This window comes from Solea solea, chromosome 14, assembly GCF_958295425.1.
Source record: "Solea solea chromosome 14, fSolSol10.1, whole genome shotgun sequence".
Classification (NCBI taxonomy): Eukaryota; Metazoa; Chordata; class Actinopteri; order Pleuronectiformes; family Soleidae; genus Solea; species Solea solea.
The window spans coordinates 3122716-3146464 of record NC_081147.1 but is presented as its reverse complement, the minus strand read 5'-3'; the positions used below and the strand labels follow the sequence as shown (position 1 = coordinate 3146464).

The 23749-nt window shown below is 42.1% G+C and overlaps 1 protein-coding gene across 1 annotated transcript; it reads left to right on the top strand.

The window, feature by feature from the left end:
- Positions 1 to 12458: 12458 nt before the first annotated feature.
- Positions 12459 to 14943, top strand: LOC131472191 (E3 ubiquitin/ISG15 ligase TRIM25-like). Its single transcript, XM_058649101.1, has one exon. The coding sequence runs from the start codon at positions 13041 to 13043 to the stop codon at positions 13839 to 13841; it is 801 nt and encodes a 266-aa protein (XP_058505084.1). The 5' UTR covers positions 12459 to 13040; the 3' UTR covers positions 13842 to 14943.
- Positions 14944 to 23749: the final 8806 nt, after the last annotated feature.

Genomic DNA, 23749 nt, shown 5'->3' with positions numbered 1-23749 from the left:
CCTTTGAAATTAATTAAATATAATTTCGCCAGAATAATGTGATTCTGTACATTCAACAGCAGCAGGTCATCGCGCAGAACTCTATTTAACCCACGCCGGCTCCTTCCACAGCCACAACATTGGCTCGAACACGTTCTCCAACATATTTCCCCTCAAAATGATTGTGTTCAACTAAGTGTTTTCAAAACTGTGTGGAATTTGCAGCGTCGTGGACGTTTCCTACCAAAGGCGAGCTACAGTTGTGTCTGAGCGCGGAAAGGTTTGTGTTGGACGGACGCCACATCACCTCATGTTTGAGATTACGGCACAAGCCACCCAGAAAGCAGAATCCAGCAGGAATTTTTTAATAAATTTCTCCAGCGTTATTCAACAGAAACCTTTTTGTTTTTCTATCATAACTCTTTCTGTTTGCTGGACATGAAGATAAAGTGATATTTACGGTGTTAAAGGGTAGCTACAAGAAAGATCTTGTGAATGATTTAGGGATTAACACCACACTGTTGTTCTCTTGATGAGATTAATCCCTAAAATAAACTGAATTCATATCATTTTTGGATTTATTGCTAATAAAGATCATGTGATATGATCTAAATCTCCTACATGGCTCTACTAAATGTACTTTAATTTATATTTTAAACAGTTTTCACTCTTTTTTTTGAAACAACTGAAAGTTAAACCTTACATTTTGAAGAAGAATGGAAGTTTAAAACACTGTAGTCTCAGTTCTGTCCGGTGCTTTTAAGTGAGACCACCCCGCTGCTGCTGCTGCTGCTGCTGCTGCTCCATTTCAAGGCATCTACAAATTGTTCTTGCATGTTCTTATCCGGGATTTAATCAGGGTCTGACCTTCCAAACGTGAGCTGCAGGCCTGCTAATCTGCCGCTCTCTGAATGCATAAACCTGTGTCAAGCTCCTTGATTGAGGGCTTCTACTCGTTAACCTGCTGATTTGAAGACGTCGGGTCACTATTTTTTGCCCCCGTTTCGTTGCATTTCTCATATTTTAAACCAGCTTTGACCACTTTACCTCCATCTCACCTCTATTGTATTAAGTGGAGCAGGACGTTGTGTCCAGAGTCTTGTATAAAGTACTTTAAAGGGATACTTGAGTAAAACGTACAAGTATCTCGCCAGAAAATGACTTTGGTCGAAGTTGTAGTCACTTTTTAGATAGATAGATAGATACTTTATTCATCTCACAGAGAAATTCACATCTCACAGAGAAATTCACACATTTTTAATAATATTACTTAAGTAAAAGTCTTAAAGTTTATGATATTTACTGTACTTAAGTATCAAAAAGTCATTTTCTGATATAAAATGTACTTCCTGGCTCTGCTAAGTCTACATTTGTCCTTGAGCAAAGACACTTAACCCCACGTTGCAGCGTGTGAATGGGTGAAAACTGTAGTGTAAAGCAGCTATATAAAATACAGACCATAATACCAACTCTTCTTCTGATTTTATTTGGTAGTAACGAGTGACAAAGAGAGTTAGAGCAAATGTAGGGCTGTAAAAGTTGCTAAGAAATAATGTTTAAAAGGAAAGAAAACACTCAGACCTCTGAGGATGGATGTTGGTACCACGTCTGAGCAGAGACAGAGTGAATCATGGGAAAAACGGGCTTAAAAAGTGGTACCAAACATCCCCGATTCCACTACAAACGGCAACTTCCAGTGTTTTAGGTTTGAAAACCTATCAAATTTAACAAATCTTCTCATATTAAATCTCCTGTTGTGTCCTTAAAGGCATCAGATGCTCCAGACCAACTAAAACTGCACAGTGGTGTATTTCTCTGCTCTCTTGTTGCCTTTTGACTTTTCTCTTCCCTCTCAGTGCAGGATGAAAACATGATTATTAATTTTTTTTTTGTCTGTGTGTTCTGTGTGTGGCCTCAGAAAAGATCAAGTGCTGCAGACCTGCAGGCTACAGCACAGGTATACTGCTAAATCTCCTCCCTAACATCGAGCGTCTGTCAAAACAACTCCGCAGGAGTCACGTGAATCTCACTCTCTCTCTGTGTGCGTGTGCGTGTGTGTGTGTGTGTGTCCTCATGGAGACCAAAACCTGGTCCTAATCAGGCAGAACCTCATTTCTGAGGAGCTCTTTAAGTTTAGGGCGCAGTGTCCTCAGAAGAATAGCTGCACAAACCTGTGTGTGTCTGAAAAGAGGAACATTTTAAACACCATTTTAAGAAAAACACACTTTTATATGACAGCCTCATGCCACTATTATCGCCTCACTTTATAGTTTTTGCACTCATTTAAGAATCTTTCGCCTCAATATTTGCTTTAAACTTTTTATTCTCACTTGTGTTTTTAAGTTTAATGAGTTTAAAAAAAAAAAGTCAAATTTAACAGGTAAATGTATTTGTATGGTTTTTATTTAATGATTATATCTTAAATGTTGTTTTCAACGTGAAATATATTTAACATTTATATTATGTTCTCAATTACTTGGGGGATTTATTCCTTTTTTATTCTTAAAATGTGCTTTATTAGTTGTTAAAAAGCTCCGTTTTATAATTGATGTACACTCGAGACGGTCCGTGTCCGTGACTGTAGGTTTTCATTTAATTATTTATTGAATTATGTGTAGATTTTTTTTTCCAATTTCCCAATGTTTTCATCCAGAATGAAACTGATGGGAATCTTACGTTTTTGTAACACCTCACAGAAACCAGTTATTGGTTAATCCCGTCGTCTCCACAGCTACTCGGTATGATCGCCTGAGAGCAAAAACCCAAATGTGGAGGAGGCCGATGAGACAAAGTCCCACAGACGTACCAAAGTGGGAATCAAATGGCTCTCATTGTAATTCTGCCTGTTGGCTGTCGACGAGATACGAAACTCGACACCTCGCGAACTCACTGTTCTGCCGCCGAGGTCCATTTGGTGCCCCGGCGACCGTATCCCGTTGCCACCGCTGGGAATTCACCTCTGCATAATTCAGCGAGCTTTCACCTTGATGCGGTCGCTGAGCCGGAGCTTCAGAGCAGCGTCGGGAGGCGGACGGTGAGAATAAGGTTTCCATCAGCTGAAAACCACCTGTCTGAGCGCAGAGATCACAAACACAGACCATGAACTCAAGCTGATTTGTGAAGTAAACCCTCCTCCATCCTTCCGTCCATCGCCTACCGCGTTATCGTCCATATGAGGGTTGTGGAGGCGGGGTCACACACTGTACACTTCACCAGACACACATGGAGACAAACAACCATTCACTCTCACTCTCATTTAGCATGTCCAAGTTTACCTTATCCCCATATTGCATGTTTTTGGACTGTGGGAGGAAGCCGGAGAACCCGTACGCACACACAGGGACAACATGCAAACTTCATGCAGAAAGACTTGTTCCAACTGGGCCGTGAACCCGGTCTTCTTACTGCAAAGGCTGAAGTGAACCAGTTTGTCAGAATTTATTTTAAGGGAGTGAAAGACTTAACTGTCATCAATAAAGTGCATCAGCAAATAAGTATTCTGTCGATATTTATGTGGACTGAACGTTAGTGGTTGGCAAACTTTATTTTAAACAATAAATAGTCTCCAAGCCAGAGGTCTCCAAGCCCAGAGGTCTCTTACTCCAGAGGTCTCCAAGGTCTCTTAATCCAGAGGTCTCCAAGGTCTCTTAATCCAGAGGTCTCCAAGGTCTCTTAATCCAGAGGTCTCCAATCTCTAATCCAGAGGTCTCGAACGTCTCCAAACCAGAGGTCTCTTAATCCAGAGGTCTCCAAGGTCTCTTAATCCAGAGGTCTCCAAATTCTCTTAATCCAGAGGTCTCCAAGGTCTCTTAATCCAGAGGTCTCTAACATCTCCAAACCAGAGGTCTGTTAATCCAGAGGTCTCTAACGTCTCCAAACCAGAGGTCTCTTAATCCAGAGGTCTCTAACGTCTCCAAACCAGAGGTCTCCAAGGTCTCTTAATCCAGAGGTCTCTAATGTCTCTAAACCAGAGGCCCCAAACCTGCGGCCAATCATTTTCATGCGGCCCACCACTTAATGTCATAAGTAAAATGACTTATTTTTGTGATTTATATATTGATTTTGCATCATAAATATGATTTTTTTTTTAATATATCAACTATATATGTTGTTCCATAATAATAATAAAAAACACTGTTTTGAAATTCATTGAAAATCGTCATTATTGCGATATCATACCTTGCCCACTTCGACAGAACAGTTGCTTTTCCCCCCAAAGGACTTTTTTCACTTGAACAGTTCCTCCCTGACCAGCCTAGATGCTCATTGGCCCCTTGGTGATTTCAGTTTAAGACCCCTGCTCGTAACAGTGAAGTCAGTTCCTCCCCTTCAGTCGCTCTAATGTCCATTTTAATCATCATGTTCTGCACTGAAACTCTCCTCGGTCAAACAACCTTCTTGCTGTGAGGCAACAATGCTACCCGCTGTGGCGCAGTGTGTCTCTATCGAATTTTTTCAGTCATACTGCACTATATTTAAATTCAGTCTTCAATTGATAGCATATAAACTTTATCCAGTGGAAACGTCCAAAATCAGTCACGTATAGTCATGTGTAATTGTAGTTGTCTTTATTTTTTACGTCTTTACCACAACAAACATCGCAGTCGAGAGGCGGGCGCTGACTTCATGCTTCCAAACGGCCGTCGGTGTAATCAGAGAGCGGACGTCGCGAGGCGTCTGGCTGCGTGATAGATGTGGAGAGCACAGACAGTCTGTGACCGCTGCGCTAAAACCAGGCAAAATGGGCCTTTTGTTTTTATTTTTGTTGCCAATCAGTGCAGGGGGATACGGCCTATCTTTGGATTCCAAAGGCAACAGGAAGAGTTGATTAGGTTTCAAAGGAAGTGAGTGGAAATTTGTGGTCACCAAAAACCGAGGTGGAGCGGCGCAGCTTTGACCATTTAGTGAACCCGCTGAGAGCAGTTTAATAAACCACATCGCATGCTTCCAAATGGTGACAAGCATTTTATATCTGCGGCTGCGGTCGACTGATGTTTAAACGGTGCACAGAACAAGAAGAAGAAAGGCCTTTGTAGAATATAGACATAATATTAAAAGCAGAAATGCATGTTTTCTGAAGGAGTTGTGTTATTCTACACAATTACGGCACGAGCCGAGTAGAGAATATACACGTGGGTCCGGCCCAACACAAACACCGTCACATCAAGTAGCCGCACGCCGTAGGAAATGGTGTTAGAGTGAAAATGAATTCATGCTCGCTGCTGCGGATCAAACGCTGACAGAAGCCGTTAAGAAGTTTTTTTTTAAAACCAAATAACGGCAAATTAATTCATTTCATATTTGCACGATGTAGAAAAACATTGTTTTTATTATGTCTTTCGTTTTGCTCGGTGTCGGATTGAGTGAATTTTGCAAAATGAGAGTCGTCTTCGAGAGCAATTCACGTTCAGTGTGTTGCTCGTGAACATGACAGGAGGAGCCACAATTCAAACCATCAACCAACCAACCGCCCTCAAATATAACCAATAAATATGGAATATTGAAACAATAGGGATACTCAGTTTTAAAGTATGACACATTTATGTAAATGCTCCTGAAAGAAAATATAGAAAATACCAGATAGACATCTTAAAATAGCCAATATTAACTAATATTACTGCTTTAAATTAAAACATTTCATTTTAATAAATGAAAATGCTCATCTAATAAAACCTCTAGCTGATTTAAATATCATAAGAATTTTGCTGTTTAATCTTACTGTTGGACCGTTTCTGGCTCCCATAATGAAGTCCATAGAGAAAATCAGCGTTTTTAGCTCATGGAGAGACAGCAGCTGCCGATCTACTCCGACCTCTTTTGCTGAGTTTGTTTCACTGAGGTAAACAAAAACAAAGAATTTCAAACACAGAAATCACGTCGTCAAGTAATAAATCACTGATGGAGGCGGCAGTGGATCTGCACCACCTGTGTGCTGTGATGTAAAATCGCTCATTTTCTTAATGGGATTTGGTGCAGGTTTTTACATTCAAATCTTAAAACTTTATTTTGTGTTTTTATTCATGAAGCACTTTGTTTTAGAGCAACGTATAATTCAAGATTATACCTACTCCACATTTAATCCTCAGTCTTCACCATCAGTGCACGCAGACACAGAGTGAAGGGATTTACCTGCCAGGAGAGTGGAGTGGAGTGGAGTGGAGTGCCAGTGGCGCTTAAGGGGAAACGAGCACACGGACAAGTTGCTGACAGCTCTGAAGACGAGAAGCTCAAACGCTCGCACAAGACTAATATTGCCCTTCAGCTGTCACAGTGTCTTCACCGGAGTCTCGTGACGGAGTCCAGAGCGGACGCCGTCCCAACTCTGGACGTTTCTGCTGCTCGGTTTGCACATTTCCCATCATCTGCGTTTGCATACCTGCGTGTTTGCCAGCCGTGTGGGATGAGAGCAGAGAGGAAATGTTTCTCAAGTGCCGCGCTTCAACGCCTTTCTCGTCAGACCAAACCATCCCGCTCTCTCACTTTACCGGCGCGGGGTAACTTCAGACTCGTCCTCTGCCGCCGCAGAAACGCTGATTCACAAAACATCTCTCAAAGTCTCCATTGTCAAAAACAGAAGGGGGGGACTTGAGACATTTTCCAGCCCCGAGTGGGCCCGCGCATAACCCGACATGTCTAAGTTTAATTGCAGAGATTAAAGTACAGTAGATCTTTTGAGTCTTTCCATGTGAGAGTGCTTTTCCACGTCTGAATCCACACCCTCGACACATACGTTTACTTCAGATCTCGGCGTTGTTTACAAACTACCAGTGAGAAAACCGCGGGGCCCCAACGGCCCCTCTCATTACGCTGAACCCTGAGACTTGCCAGAATGACTTCATCATTGTCATCGTGACATTTGAAAATCCTATCAAACCTCTCACCAGAACCAATAACTCCACGCCGGCCGCTGCCAAAGTCGCCACAGTCCAAGTTTTCTGCAATGACGCAGACGACAGCGCATTATCCTCTGACATGACTTTGGAACCATTTGACTTTTATTTTGTGGCAACAAGTGTTTGTTTGTGTGAAACCAGGAGATGTGATTGATTCAGACACAAAGTCAATCAATACAAGACCCAGATACTTTCAATCGCTGCAGATGTTTCCCAGATGTGACGCGTAAAAGACAGAACTACGCGCTGAGGATTATGGGCTCTTAACTGATCGCTGAAATGATTGATCAAATGGATTTCATTGGCTGCGACTGAGCGGCTTTTAAAAAACAACAACCTTTTTAAGGTTGATTTTTAAAAGTGCTGCGACCACAGCCGGTGGTCCCCGGGAAGACACCGAGCTTCGCGTTATATTCCTGACAAACATGTGACGAATTCCGATGAACAAACCGCGGACGTTATGGTCTCCAGATGATGGATCCTGAAACTGAAGCTGACGCTTTCAGACCTGCAGTCAAGTGAGGAGCAGAAACGTGAGAACGCAGCAAAACGTCCCGACGTTTTTCAGGAGTTTGGGTCTGAAAAGGTCTTTAAAGGTGATAAGAAATGTAGGATATGAAGTCATAAAGTCACCGTGAGATGTCGAGGAGATGAGTGGAGCTTTGAAAGAGAGGAATAATCCAGAGGGATTAAGGAAAAAGGATGAGGATAAAAGAACGAGGAAGGTAATGAAGGAGAACTTTGAAATGTGTTTGGGAGCTTTTGGACTGCGATGAAGGACGAGAAGAGGATGAGATGGATGAGGTCCAAGTTCTTTATTACAGTTCTTCTCGTCCTTTGAAGTGTCTTACACCTCCTCTCAGTTTACAGCCTGGAGGAAATTATGTTCTTCAGATTCTGTTTAGGGTTTCAGTTCGTTTTAATCTGTTGCTGTCAACCACACAAGAAAGCAAATGCTGAATATAACCAAACCTAAAAAGCCTCAGTACCCCTCTCAAGAGAGGAACTTTAAGGTCTGCAGTAGAGATGTGATAAAATATCTCTCTCACACTTAATGTTGGTGGATATTTAACTTCGATAAGGTTAATTGGTGCATAATATTAACACAGTTCTAATACTGTTTATATACTGTGTATTGGGTACTTCTTTATTCAACTCTAATATATTCGATACAAAGGTTTTTACACAATAAAATAATACAATATACCTTTCTTTTTTTCTTCTTCTTTTCAGACACACTTTTACGACATGAGAAAATAAACTAAATAGGTTAAAGGTCTATAAGAACATAAAACACACTATGGGACACAGGATTAGAATCATTGGTCCCAGCTCGGGTGGGTTCAGGATGGCTCGAAATTACTCGATTCCATTCATGAGGCTAATGTTTGCCCTTTTTTTAATTTGTTTTCCTTATTTAGTTCTTAAAACCTGTTCAAATGCCCTTGAAGGGCCAATGCAACCCATAACATATGCATTTCTAATAGCCAAACAATGATTGCAGCAATTTTTTCTGCCTCAAAATCACTTGGTTTCATTCGTGAGGGTAATATTTGGCTAAATGTACCTCATCCAATCCCTTTTACCCATTGAAAGACCATTGAATGGTCCAGTACGACCCATAAAATGAACATTTCCACTTGCCAAACAGTGATTGCAGCGCTGACCTTGTGTGTATGTTCATATGCTCCTTGTTTCCCTGCTCCAAAAACGTGGGTAACCACACTCTGCAGTGTGTAGACTAGGTTTGCACTGACATACGTATTTATTTACATAAGGAATCACGTTAAATTTCCTGTAACATGCAGATTCTCCACAGGAAGTTAGCGAATGCTAGCATGTCACATTGATTAAAATAAGATGATTACTGTATAAATAATGCCATGTCAGCCATTACCATAACAGTGTAAGCGTGTTAGAATGCGGAGACTTTAATCAGTCGCAGTCAATTTTAGCCACGTACGTCCATGGTTCTCAAACTGTGGTACGTGGTCCACCAGTGGTACGCAAGCTTCCTCTGGTGGTACTTGGAGGAAAATCAGAAATACTGTATGTGTTCGGAGTGCAGCTGAGAAATAATGTAGCTGACTTTAGTCGACCTAAATTTACACCACTGTATTTTAACAGCTCAATATGTTCTCAGCTGGTTCTTGATATAAAAAAGTCTGAGAACAAATTAGTAATCCCAACTGGAAAAGATCAATTTGAATGCAGCAGTGGAGGAATGTGCAACATACACGTTTGAACTCGCCTGACCCTCTGAAAAATCGATTTTATGTTTGCATCCATGGTTTAATTTGACTTCTCTACTGGGACTCAGTTAACTCAGAGGTGACGTCACTCCCAGTTCCAACTTCCTGGGAGGCAGCAGGACCTTTGACTGTACTCCTCTCCTCCGTTTACCTCGCTGTGTAGTTTTCATAATTTCATATTTAGTGGCAGGCCCTTCGAAATCAACATCATCAGAAAATGATCCTCACTTGTCGCCACCTCCCTGATTCTCACATTTGCACCTTCACTGACTCATGATGGCAAAAGGGAGCGTTTCAGGAGTTTACGGCCCTGCCGCCATTGCTGTTGTTGCCGTTGGCTTGTTCAGAGTAAATATTTCTGCTCCTCTGTTGTGATAGAAAATTATGTGTATTCACATCCTGACATGGCTCTCAACCCAGACTAAATACAGTTCTTCTGATTTGTTATTTATTTCTTTACAGTAAGTCGTTCTGTCACTTTCTCTTTCCCATTTCTGATTTGCCACCACCGTGGAATTGCTTCGGCTACAAACGGCATCCATGATTCTCTTGTTACCGAGTTTCACGATACTTCAAGTGCAACACTTTTATCTCTCTAGCGTCGTTTGCTTCACAGAGGCTTTGTAGTTCAGTCGCAGTGGGGGAAAAAAAAGTGTTTTCTCCACATCATTAGCAGCTGATTTAGACAGGGTTTATCTGGTGGGAGTCAGTGGCGCACATCTGATAAAGTGAGCTCCCTTTTCAAATGGGGGTCGCGGAGCAAATGGGTGGTCCAGTGATTTGTGGCCGCAGCCGAGACGCAGAACTCTGAGGGGATTTAAAAACATTTAAAAACCCCTCGGGCCTGTTTTTTCCCCTCCACAGCGCTTGTCACACAGCGTGAGTGGTGGCGTACAAGTCGAGCAGAAAACGGGTCAGCTGTCCGCAAAAAATACGCTAACACGCTAACACAACAATAGCAGGATAACTCAATTAAGGCATTTGGGGTGAAGTCGGGAAGGAAAGCAAACAAGCAGTGAATAAATCAATATATTCATGCAAGGCTCATTAAATGGTCCCATGGTCGATGTGCTATAACGCACGTATAATATAATAGAGAGTTCTCAGTGCTGGGCCTCGTCTTGATCTGTTTTCCATCCGTTTTTAGTGGAATTGTTTTGGTCAAAACTAGGTTTCAACAACACGCAGAGAGGGCGGCGAGACGGTCGTAACGCCGCCGCGAAGAGACGTCCTCCGTAGGGTCTTCTTCTTTTTTTTTTACGGCCAACTCCGAGGACACGCAACGCACTGGAATCATAAACACTTCTATAGAGCGCCTGGAAACTGAAATCTGCAGTCAATCAGACTCCTGCTGCCAAACCCAGAGTCACATCCTCGACTGCTTCCAGAGAGGACAGATTTTAAGGGCTTTGACTTCCTTGCAGACTTTCTTTTTTCAATCTCAGCCGGGCCAGACGGTGTCAGATCCTGTCCACAGCTGCAGCGTCCTCGGCCGCGGCTGTAGCTCGTACCTCATATAATTTAGTTTAACCGCTGAGGCCGCTCCTGGCTTCTGACATTTCAGACTCACAGGGCCACGACCACCAGGATAATCACGCACTCCGCTCTGAAGACTGCAGTCATTGTCTGGAGGAGTGGCTGCGCTGTGCACGTCTCGCAGTAATAACGGCAAACACATCGTGAGTGATGTGAATCTACGGCGCCACCGTGTTTTGACTTCATCTTTACTAAACTCTCCGTCTTCTCACCGCCGCCAAATACCAAGCACAAACAAAAACTCCTCTGTGGCTCAAACGGGGCTTGAGGATCCGTAATTAACATTTCACTTTGTTTGAAACAAAAGTTCTTTTTTTTAAGGAAAAAAACGAGAGCAGTGTTCAAACATGAGAACGCTGAGCTGCCCGCTACCACTCGGCCACTTCTCCTTGAGTGATCTGGCAGCAGATGAGCCGTCTGTTTCTGCAGGGGCTTAAACTCCAAATCTGGAGGTTGTGGCCTCACTGGAATTCATCCTCAAACACACACAGCCTCCACCACTCTGTCATACTGATTCACTATGATTGTTTCAGTCTTACACTCACTGACTCTTTCTTTCTGTCTCTTTTGGACATGAACACTGTCTTTTGTCTTAGCCCTCGCCAATAGATTAAAGACTTTAAGGTCATGTTAGGATTGAAATCTGGTGTGTCGCGCTACCTCTGCAAGGACGAGGTCGAGTGTAAATCAGCACGTCCTCAGAAGCCCTGTAAAGTGTGTGATCTCTGTGCTCCGACCAAAAACGCTTACATCTTCCACCACACCAGCTCCAATCCCCCAAACAATGTAACCGCACATTCTCCAAATAGCAAAACTGCTTTCAAAACAGTGACGGAGACAGAAAACCCCTTAAAATCTTGACATCTTATTCCTGCAGTGTTTTGCTCTTCAGACACAGTCAGTTAATGCCGCTCTACGGACAGATTACGACAATCATCCAAAACAAATACCTGATTCAGAGTCGAACATAATGGCCCAACAATGTGGATTCAGCCTCAGTCTACAGCTGTGGGAGGTGCACAACACCAACCAGATGCTTCCCCAAAACCTCAAAATCGACCTTTTGAGCTTCTCATTTATTTACTCTTTTAATGGGTTTCAGTGCAGCGCGTCACTGGATTCTGCAGTCAGTGGACCCCCCCCCCCCCCCCCCGGCAACTACCAAAAAAAAGCCCCACACCATCTCTTCCGTGTGCTCAGGTCACTCGTGCGTTCGATCATTTTTCAGCGCGAGGTGAAAACAGATGGCGACCCCTCGCCGTGATTTAAGGCTGTAAAGTGTGCAGTGTTGCATCATGACTCAGCAGCCTGAAGCCAAAGTTTTGATGAAGGCATAGAGGCATGGGGGGGTTACAACTCCCCCACAGCGTCTCCCCTAATTATGAAGTTAAATGTCAGCCATTACTGGGGGGAATTTTTAATTAAAGACTTCTTTTACCAGAATACTGTACATCCATTTTGGAAATGCTCGTAATTCATCCGTCAAGATCTGTGAAATTTCTAAGCGAGGGGCTTAGGTTGCACATTATCCTTTCGAAAAAAAAAGTGCCACAGTGTTTTTCCTTGTGTGTTTTTCATCATCCTTTAATGAGCCACCACAGGGAAACGGACGGTGATGAGTTGAAAGCCAAAAGGGATCCTGAGAAAAGGTTAACCAGGCTTGTTTGGAGGGTTTTCAGCCAATTTAAACCATCTATCCATCAAAATGTGTCAGATTTTAAGACGTTTTCTCATTTCTTCCATCAGAAATGAATTGAGAAGATCTAAGGCAGACACATGGTATGTACTACGTGTACATGTCATTGCTGTGGTCCATCTTCTTCTAATAATAATTCAAATAGTTCAAAGCTCTGTCACAGTTCAACGATCAGTTCCACAGATCAAGGTTCTTCATCAAAGATTGTTCTTTATCACAGTTCTTCTCATCATCTCCTCAACACAGCTCAAAGTTCTCCATCCAACTGCATGCTCGTCTTCGTCGTCGTCCTTATTCCGTAATCCATCTTCCCCTTCCCGGAAATTATTGTCATTAGAAGAAAAGGATGGTGCGTTCTCATGACTGAACACACAGCAAAGGCATCTGCCTTTCGTGTGTTGTCGTACGTACCCTGCCTGCCTTTGATCTGCCCTAAAATGTTAAAAATCAGACCTTTTTTAACGTGTGCCTGGTGGAAATCGACTGCACAAATATAGTGGTGGAAGATAGTGATATAACAGGAAATGCTGACTCAGCATTCCCAAATTCCCGACGGCTATACTCTAGTCTATTATTTGAGGCAATAATGTACCATCATATCAGGGCAGCAAGCAAGGCTGAAACGGAACAAGGGGGTTGCTGATTTGGAGCAGAGAGAAGAGGAGAGAGGTCAATGTTGAGGCAATGTTGTGTACATTATGGAGGTCCATTGTCGTAAAACTCCAAAGGAGAAGACCTCTGATACGAGAAATGCAGCTGGAGCGGAAACTGATCTGCTGTCGGATCTGCCACGACCTGCTGAAGGATCCTGTGACTATTCCCTGTGGACACAGCTACTGTATGAACTGTATCGAAACCCAGTGGGACTTACAGATCGAGAGGAGGGGCTACAGCTGCCCTCAGTGCAGAAAGACCTTCAGAGAGAGGCCGGAAGTGATGAAAAGTACAGTGTTAGCAGCTTTAGTGGAGAAGCTGAAGACTCGACTTAAAGATATCCCGGATGAACACTGCTATGCTGGAACTACAGACGTGGCCTGTGACGTCTGCAGTGGGAAGAAGCTGAAAGCTCTCAAGTCTTGTTTGGACTGTGTTGCTTCTCTCTGTGAGAAACATCTCCAGCCTCATTATGAATCGCCGCCGTATAAAAAGCACACACTCGTGGAGCCCTTTAAGAAGCTCCAGGACAACGTCTGCGCTCCTCACAACGAGGTGATGAAGATGTTCTGCCGCACTGATCGGCAGTTGATCTGCTACCTCTGCTCTGTGGACCAACACAAAGGCCACGACATAGTCTCGGCTTCAGACGAAATGAGGCACAAGGAACCAGGGGTTGAGCAGAGTCCACAAGAAATCCAGCAGAAGCTCCAGGATGAAGAGGACAATGTGAGGCTTCTCAAACAGAGGCCGAGGTGGATCTCTCTGCAGATAAAGCCATGGAAGAAAGGGAAAAGATTGTCAGAGCTGACGCCTTTTCCAGCAAAATGAGGATCCGATGTGAAGCAGAAGATCCCAAAGTGAAGCTTTGTGTCAAAACACTGATGTTATCATGTTTCAAACAGCATGTTATTTCAAGTTTGCTTATGTGATGATGTTCTCGAAGGGGTGTCCCATTTTGTGGGGATAGTTTTTAGCCATTTCCCTGCTGCAGTCTGTGGTCATGGCTGATGGAGACTTTGGGAATTAAGGGGCAGTTACCCACACTCACTTCCTCGATTGGTTTTTGTCTGTGGAAAATGACTGAAGCAGGTCCAGATCCTTACTACTTCTTCTTCTGCTTCCAATATGTTCCGGCAGGCTGTACACCGAGCGGTGCAATGCTGCCGATCACAGTTGAAAGTCCTTTGACGCAGATTGAAATTGCCCTTCCTTCACATCCTTTATCAGCTAACCTGTCATCACAAAGTCAAGAGAGGAGGAGACGCCGTCCATATATGGACCGACACTTCATCTGAGAAGGACGAGTTATTTAAAGACTAAGAGAAGGTGTAGAAAAACTACTGTAGAGTAAAGAATTATGAAGTAAAGACGGAAAACAGTTTCTCTCCAGTTCTTTGTTCCGGATTTTTAAGTGTACCAACAATATGGCTCGATGATGCATGTGAGCCATAGTTAGCGTAACACCTCTTTAAATGCTTTTATGATATCAATTGGAAAGCTGTATTAGCAGTTTACTGTTCACTGGTGAGTAAAAGGCACCGTGTTTTGCTTTGCTGGCTACCTGAGATGTCTTTGTCTTACTTACTGTAGTTAAACCAGCTCTGTGTTTGTGTACAGTATGTCAGTAAACTGAAAACGAAATGCTAAAAGTATCTCTTTTCTACGTGTTTGTTGAACAAGTGGTTACGTTAATATTCTGCACAAAACACTCGTAGAGATTTTACATGATTTGAAACCTATTTTTTATGCATTTAGCAACTGTTTTAATCCTTCAAATGCTAGTTGCTGGAAGTTGAACGCTAACAGCCGGAAGATGGACGCTTACAGCCGGAAGATGGACGCTAACAGCCGGAAGATGGACGCTAACAGCTGGCAGATGGACGCTAACAGCTGGCAGAGGGACGCTTACAGCCGGAAGATGGACGCTAACAGGCGGAAGATGGACGCTAACAGCTGGCAGATGGACGCTAACAGCCGGAAGATGGACACTAACAGCCGGAAGATGGACGCTAACAGCGAGAAGATGGACGCTAACAGCCGGAAGATGGACGCTAACAGCTGGCAGAGGGACGCTTACAGCGAGAAGATGGGCGCTAACAGCCGGAAGATGGACGCTAACAGTGTTAGATCTGTGCCAGTATTCACATTGCTGCCAAAGATTATTCAGAAGAAATTAGCATGTTGGCAACAACATCCATACTTCGAATAAGACAATACATATTTGGTCTGTCTAAAAAATAAAAGTTTTCTATTTTAAGCTTTTCAATGATAAGAATAGAAAGAGGAAATCAAGATATACTGTAATTTATTGGTAGTATTGTCACCAAATTACAGTTTAGAGTATAAATCATCACAGTTATGAGCCATTGGTTCCATTGCAGTCTATTCAGACATGTTAAAGATTTTGTTATTCGTAGACTCAACACTATTATGTTTACAAAAAAAGCTGTGATTATAAAATGTGGAATTCCTGAGCGCCAGAATAAATGTGTTTTTAATGCTGTTGTAGCAATCAGCGACATAATCCAGCAACATCTTAAATGAATTACCGAAAAACATGGAAAACAAAACATGGAACATTTTGCAAACCTGAACATCACTCAACAATCCCAGTGAGAGTGTGTCAGGATTTGCATGTGGGCGACATCCCTGCTGTTGGCGTGCTCCGGGAAACGTCAGGACAGTGAAAATCCTCGAGTCCGGCACGTCTGCAGGCGAGGCAGCGCCGTCCAAGAGCGGCGATGCATGACTCGGCTGCGAGGATGATTAAACGATGTGGAGCGGTCGAGGAGGAGTGACAGAACGTTCGGTGACTGAAGCCAGACAGCGAAACGGTTCCTGAATGAGTTTGTGATGTGAAGCAGGCCCAGCACCTAAAACATATTACATGATTACACTGTCATGAAGTAAGAATAAGGGGGAAGTTTTCGAGCTCAAACTGATGTGACTTCACTTTTCACATGCAACCATGCCTGAAACCAAAGTGTTACAGATACAACCAGGAATTTAACCCGCTCTCCAAGTATGGACATGTATGTTTCTTCTCCAACAGTGTTACTGATGGGGTGTACGATTATTAGATTTTCTTTGTGTCAGCAGAGCGTGCTGTAAATTTTACTGTGAAAAGGGAAGTTTGAACAATAGCCACATGGGGGTAGCGTTGAGGACTCGAACCACAATTACAGGTTTACAAAGAAAGAAGTAGCTCTAAAGTGATCGGATCCGACAATCGAGCGAGGCCTGGTTTCTAAAGTCAGTCTCATGATTTATACTGTGGTCCCGAGTGGAGTGATGTCATTTCATTGAGAAACATGTAGCGCATAGAAGTGAACTTCCCGAGAAGAATTGTTTGTGTTTTCTTAGAGCGATTATAACCATTTCACTGCACCTGAAAAACCCAAAATAACAACTGATATAGAGCTGACAGTTCCAATACAGGGAGAAACAATGTGTGTCTAAATATAAGAAATTCGAAAGCGTGGTTCAAATTGGATGCATCACGTTAAAGTAACACGATGTAGGATTTGCTCCCAGGCCCCCCCTACAGTTGGTAAACGGTAGTTTGATATGAGGAATTCTAATGTACAGACAGCTGTGACGTGAAGTAGAACGTTGGACCCAGAACTAGAAGTTACATAGTTCATGTACTATAAAAAATAAACTACTACTTCATGTCTCCTCCATAATTCAAGGAATCTTGGGTGGAAGTTACCTGGCTGAAGGAGTTATGTTGGGATAAGGGCGGAGAAAGCTACGTTAAGAGATGCTCCATGCATGTTCTATACATAGACTTTATGCACTTTGTTCTCTATGTTGTGATTTAATAGAGAAATTTTAACTTTTCACGATTATCACAGAATCGTTGTATCGTGATATTATTGGTATTGTGGACCGTATGTGAACCAAACATGAGGTATAAATTCAGCTTAATAAGGACAAAAAAACTATTTCTTTGCTTGTTATAAGCACATTTCTTAGATTTTGGCCTGTTTTTTTTCCAGATTTAAGGCACATTACAGATTTATAGGCTAGTTTTAACTCTTCTAGCCAAGCAAAATCTGCTTAAAGCATTGGCAGATTCTTTTTTTTGTCTTAAACCAAGAAAGTTTAAATCAATGTAATAATATTTGGCGTATTTCTAGTAGAGCTGTTTTTGTAGGGTAAAGTCACCCGTCATTATGATATTATGTCACATGTAGTGTATAGAACAAAAAAGAAATGTCCTCGTCGAGATTTGAAGCAGATTCTTGTTTCCAAAAAAGCCACGTTGATGTCATGCGGCACTGAAGCCAACGCGACCCGACCACATCAAGGCTGAGAATATACTGTATATGAACTGTACTCTTATATGTGAAGTATATGAGTGATGCTTTTTTAAGTTTATGGAACGTTAAGCGGGGACTCATGTGTTTTGCAAATATGTCTCTAGGTTCCAACACTCAGGCTATTTTTGTAGTTTATAATCAACACTTTCAAAGTTTCAGTGACAGCGAGGTTTTCCAACTGAGCATGAGGGGACTCATTGGTTTCACACCACTTAGGACTCACTAACTAACTGTTAATAGGCTAATTGTGCGGTTGCCATTGACATTGAATCAGTATATCATTTTGGAAACAAATAACAGTAAAAATATCTAAAAATCTGATCTTCACACACAAAGCATGTCCTGTTCCGATTTCAAAGTAAAAGCACCGTGGCCTAAGGCCAAGTTCCCATGTTACCTAATGTGAGTCTCCACACTGCCCATGTGAGACGCACCTGAGAGTGAGCCGCGTGGTCTTTTTGCTTATTTTCCACGCAGGCAGTGCACATTTTTACAGCAAGAGAAGATAAAAATAGTTCTTTATTGGTCCTGCAGTGGGGGAATTTACAGTGTCACAGCAGCAAAGACCGTAAAGACAGAGGTAATAAATAATAAACGTGCATTTTCACATCTGTGAATGTAGAAAAATAGAAAAATATCCACAATAAGACTAAAAAAAGGAGAAATCTTCATTGTCTCCATGTCATAAATGCATGTTCTGTTCCTGTTTCAAAGTAAAAGCCTTATAGCTGAGAACAGAGGAGTATTTGCACACACATCGGCGTGAACCCGGTGGACCATCTTCTCCACCGTAATGTGATGACTTTGCATCTTCTCCAGTGAGGCTGTGGCATGACAACACACGCTCAGTCACGTAGTGGATTATACTAAGTCCTGCCGCAGCGTGGGGGGGGGGACAACAGAGTGTGGAACCTGCCGAGAGTGAACATGTGTTTGGCTCCCACAGTTGAGGTCAGTGTTCTTCAGAGTGCCACAAACTAAACTAGAGTATGGAACTGAAAACACAGAGCGCTCTCTGCTCAGGAGCGACGTAGCTGAGAGCAATAAATTGAATAAAAACGGAACCAACTCAAAGGGGAAACTATTCATCCCAGCCCTATAACTCTTCCCGCTCCTTTCCCCCCCTATTATATTTTATGTCTGCGCTCTCTCGCACTGATTGCATTAGCAGGCCCCGAAGAGGCCTTGGAAGAACAAAGCCGTCATAGCTGGAAGCAGATCCAGCTCGCCGGAGTGGGAGGAGCCTGCATGTGTGTGTGTGTGTCTGCACCGCAAAACACAGTCAGTGTCATCCTATAAATGACTTCTCAACACACATGTCTGAGGCGATGCGTTTCGGTTTATGTAGGTTTTTATCGTTTCATGACAGTTGTCTTTGTCTGCTTTTGTTTATGTTGAGCGGCTTCTTTCCGTTCATTGTTGTGTTGTTTACGGCTCTGCACTTTTATTGTCTGCTTATTGGTGTTATCACCTCGCCATTATTGTTTTATTGTTTGACTCAGCAGACGAAACCCGGAGTTTATTTCCTGGCGATTGCAGTTGTGCAGGGGAAGTACCTACAATGCAAGGCAACTGTACTAGTATAACACAGTTCATACACAAAGGCATATGCATTGAAAAATTTTAAAAATTCTAATTACAATTTGAACAGAACCCAATTATAACAATAAAAGATGCATATTGTAAATGCTTTAAAATAGCTCAATATGAGAAAAGCAGTGATTTTAACCTGCATTTAAAAAAAACAAAAAAAAACCATTTGGTGCTAATTGGTTGCAATAATAATAGAAGTCAAATGTATTAGGCCTTGTTTAGACTGCAGCCCAAATCCAGATTATATCCAGCTTGATTTTTTGGCAGTCTGAACAGCAAAAAAGACACATGAGATCCAATATGTTCCAAAGCGGATTCAAACCACATATCTGATCTGTTTTAATCTGAACGTCACGGTCGCTAAGATAGGATTTCAAAGTGTCTGCATCGCGTTGTTGTCCGTCAGTCCGGAACACGGCGCGTCAATTCAGCACGAGCGGGACAGGAAGTCAAACATTGATACAACATAAAGAGTCATTTGTTTCAGAATAAAAGCCCCTGTGTTGACACCATATCCTATTTACAAGCATGCAGTGGTTTGTTGGTTCTGGACCGACAACAACAACAATGAAGTAGAACGTTAATTGGTTAGTTCCACAGAAACAGGCACAGACTTCTGTCGTCTTGTTTAGACTAGTTGTGACTAGTTGTGATCACTTGCAATATATAATGTGAACAGTTGGTCAGGAAGATCAGATTCTGATCAGATTTACTTACAAATCGGATTTGGGCTGCAGTACTTCTGATTGAAATTGGTAGTTTTAGTAGTTGTGGAATTAGAGCCTGATGCTTATGATGCGCTCCTGTCAGGCTTTTGTAAGGAAACAGCCGGAGAGGACATTATTGTCCCGTATCCTGACATCTTCAACTTACTGATTAATTCCCTTTATCTGACTCTGGAGAGTCACTGGACGTTTACAAGAGCCTGGATGAAATCTGGCTTTGCGACAAACGTTCAGGTCTGGGGTTTCTCGCCTGTGGCGCGTAGCATAGCATAGCCTCAGGTTAGCATCGCTGTGCAAAGAGTGTCCCTTAAGAATCTGTTGCTTGTGTTTGTTCCCATCGCTCCGTTGTCGTCTTCTACTCATGCCATGAGCATGTTTTATAGCAATGAATCCCCTCCGTCGTCTCTCTGGATCGGTGGAGATCCAGTAAAATGTTCTCCTGTTAGCATGTCTCCGTCTCATTTGGCACAACATCCATCCACCATCTTCACTTTTAAGGTGAAAACAGCCAGTGAAACGACGAGTTGTAGAGCGTAACAGTGGTGTTACAGGCCCTTCATCCATTCTACCAAACTCAATGTCATAGGTTGAGAATTGGAGGTTAGAACCTGGTTCATCATGTCTGCTCTGACTCCATCAAACCATTCGTAGCTCAGACTCGCAGTGTTTTTGTTCACCTGAAACTGCAGCAGTAGCTCATGACTCTCAGGAGAGTCAAGCTTCAAAGAGCTTTTATAGAAAGATTAGAAAAAAGGAGGAAAGAAGAAGAAGAAGTGAGGTCATGGCATCTGTTGAAGGCCACTTTTGGAGAAGCTCAGGACTGCCGCTGTCCCTTTATGGCTTCAGACTTGTTTACTTCCCCTCGCAGTGACTGCGCGCGCTGCATGTGATTCATTAAGCCCCCGCGGTGTCGTCATCGTGCTGCGGAGTTCACGGACGTTATCGGCGCGCTTTGTTGCGAATGAATCATGGAAATTGCCCGTAATTATCTCCAAACCAGATCCTCTTCATGTTTACAACCTTAAAGCCCGTGTTTTTCCTCGTCGCGCTCATTCGAAGTAGAGGCAGAGGAAATATCAATATGGCTTGCATCAAGTCGGAGGAGAAATTGGTCTTTAATTGCTTACAGAGACGCTTTGGGGGGTATGAGGAGCGCCAGGCTCTAAATGTGTACAGTAAGTAATTTATACATAAAGGTTTAAGTATTACATTTGCTCTAATGTGACTTTACACCCAGTATCTACTTTGTGAAGTACACCTGTACAGACTAATGTAATACACCTGTTCTGCCATGTAGTTTACACCCTCGTAGAGGTATGAATAATATACACTATTGTATATTTTAGGGAATTACATATGTAATTGTTTACACAGCGTAATTGCACATTTCTATCACTGAACATTATAAAGGGCAGAACAGGTTAGGAGCAAATTAATCGTAATAGATTGTGCACATGTTCCTGATAAAGTGTGCAACACTTAATTGAGTCCAGGTTGGGACTTTAACCCAAGAAACTAAGAGTTTAAAGCTCATGTTTCTGCTTATTTAAAGATTTTCTCCATGATTATTTTTAATTCATATGTTTTTCTGGGATGAAAACTTAAAATAAAAGTTTAAAAATGGCGAAAAGGAGAAAAATTACATAAAAAAAATTAACTTTCTATGCGAGGAGAGACTTTTTAAAGATGGCAAACTATCGTGACCCAAATCACAGTCAAAATAGCGACAGGAGCAAATTTGGTCAATAATGTAGCAACAAATTTACAGCCACCTGGTAGCATTTTTGCTAAATGAATCAAAAGGTAATCGTATTCACGTGATCTGAAATATTATACCCAGAAATCTTGAATTTGGGAATATTTAGCAAATGTGTTAAGGGACCCCAAAAAAATACCTGTGACCTCTCTGTGGGTTCCGACCCAGTCTTTGGGAACCACTGCTTTAATTGTAAAAACTTGTTATGAAAGGCATATGTGAATAATCACTTCAAGTTGGACTAATCCATATATAATCCATATATTTTGAATAACAATAACGGATATTACTTCTTGTTGTCGGATTAGATAAAAAATTGTAGCATTGTTGGCACACATTAAACTTATGTCTTAATTAGCTCTAAACAACCAACCTCACAGCAAAAGAATCTGTATAAGTCCAAAAAAGATGGTTATAATTTTCATTAAACTCGATAGATGCTTATAAGCATGTATATTAAGAACACGTTGGCCATGTATTAGTACTTTTGAACCCCTGTTAGACCATTTACAATAACTTCTATTTCAGCTGCTTTATGGGTCGTAGGTGAGAGAATTGTTCTGGTTTTATGGTCACAAAATGGGCCTAATTAATCTAACATGTACTTGAGTTTGCCCTCTGCGCTCAGCATACTTTGGTACTTTTGAGCAAGGTCCTGTTGTTTTTACTCGTGAAACTGGTCAGACGCTAATTCCAGACAAATTATGTTGTAACGTCAGCCGCAAAACAGCACATTTCATTATTGTAACACAAAAATGTGATTATGTGAGGTAAAGAGCTTAAAAAAAGTGCCTTTAAAATGTTTGGCAGGGAACAAAAATATACAATAAAAATACCATATGTTGACTTCATGGACGGCCAATTGAGAGAATTTAGAGGCACATTTAAATTGAACAATTGGATTGTATTTCTGCCAGACGTAAAGAATTTTACTGTTTGCTTAAACCCGGGGACAGAGGTAGTGAATATTCAGTCTCGTATTCCCATCGTCAAAATGTTTTGAATCCACTTTTAGCAAAAACAAAGCCATCATTCAACAATAGCACACTTGACAAGCCGTCAAGTCTCCGCATTCACTCGCTCAGCGGCGGTTACGTTTATGTTCTGTCATATCTCCGTAACAAAACCCATAAATATGACATATTTCTAATGAGAACACATGGAAGCACATTACAGCAGACCACGAGGAATCTATCATCCGGGCTGCACGTTGATATATGTTGCATGTATATTGATGCGGTAACTCAATTCCTGAAGAAGGAGGCCCTCCAGTGGAGATATGGACACCTCCACCACTGTGCCGCACCGAAGATGTGGGGCCCTAATTGAAGTTTCATTACCCACTTGCCTTGTAACGGCAAAGTTTCCTTTTTGGAATCCAAACTTGCCTTCACTGCAGAACACGGAGGCCGTGGAGTTTGGTGCAGCTCCAGGCCTTGTGCTTGTGTACTTGGAGGCCTTTGGCCCCCGGGAAAGCTGAACCCGTTCTACCTGCAACTGGGAAACCATGTCAGCGTGAATCTCACAGTTTGTTTTTCCACTTCCCTGCGCTTCTGCGCTCGCATTTTTTATGCGCCGTGACTCGCTCCGCACCCACGAATATCCAAAGATCCAAGGCATTTTAATGCTGTGGTGTGAATTGTGCTCATTCCACGGCCATCACAGGAATTTCCTCCAGTGCCAATGTTATTTTCACAAACTTATCTTTTAATTGACTTCGTCTCTGGAGCTGCTGAAGCTCTTTTGTTACTGTAACTTTCACATATCAGCTGGTTTAACAGAAGTGTAACACTTCATCGATCTGGAACGACATATTCAGGGAAGAAAGTTCTCTATCATTCTTCAATAAAAGCAGTTTAAGAATTTTTTTTCCGCCAAGATCTGATATTGGATACTCCTTTTCTCTGAAAGTTAAGTTTAAAGCTCCAGTGTGTGACATTTAAGGGAGTTTCTTGTCATAAATTGTTTATACGACCCATAAATATCTAAGTATAAGTGTGTAATCGCTTCAAAATAAAAATCACTTGGTTTTCATAGCATTAGAATAAGCTTTTGTATGTACTTTAGGCAATGGTTGTGTTTCTACAGCAGCAGAGTGTGTGTTTCGCACTTCTTACTTTATTATGCAAATGAAAAAATGACAGTTTCTGGAATGTTAAGGCCACCGTAGTTCACTGACCGGAGGAGTCCTCCGTTTGTTGCAATCTGCAGTCTCACCATTAGATGTCACTAATTCTTACACACTGGACCTTTAAAACAAGTCAAATATGTGTTTTTCATTATAGCATAATACATTTGAATGAAAACATAAAACAGTCTGTTGCTTCTTGGGTTATT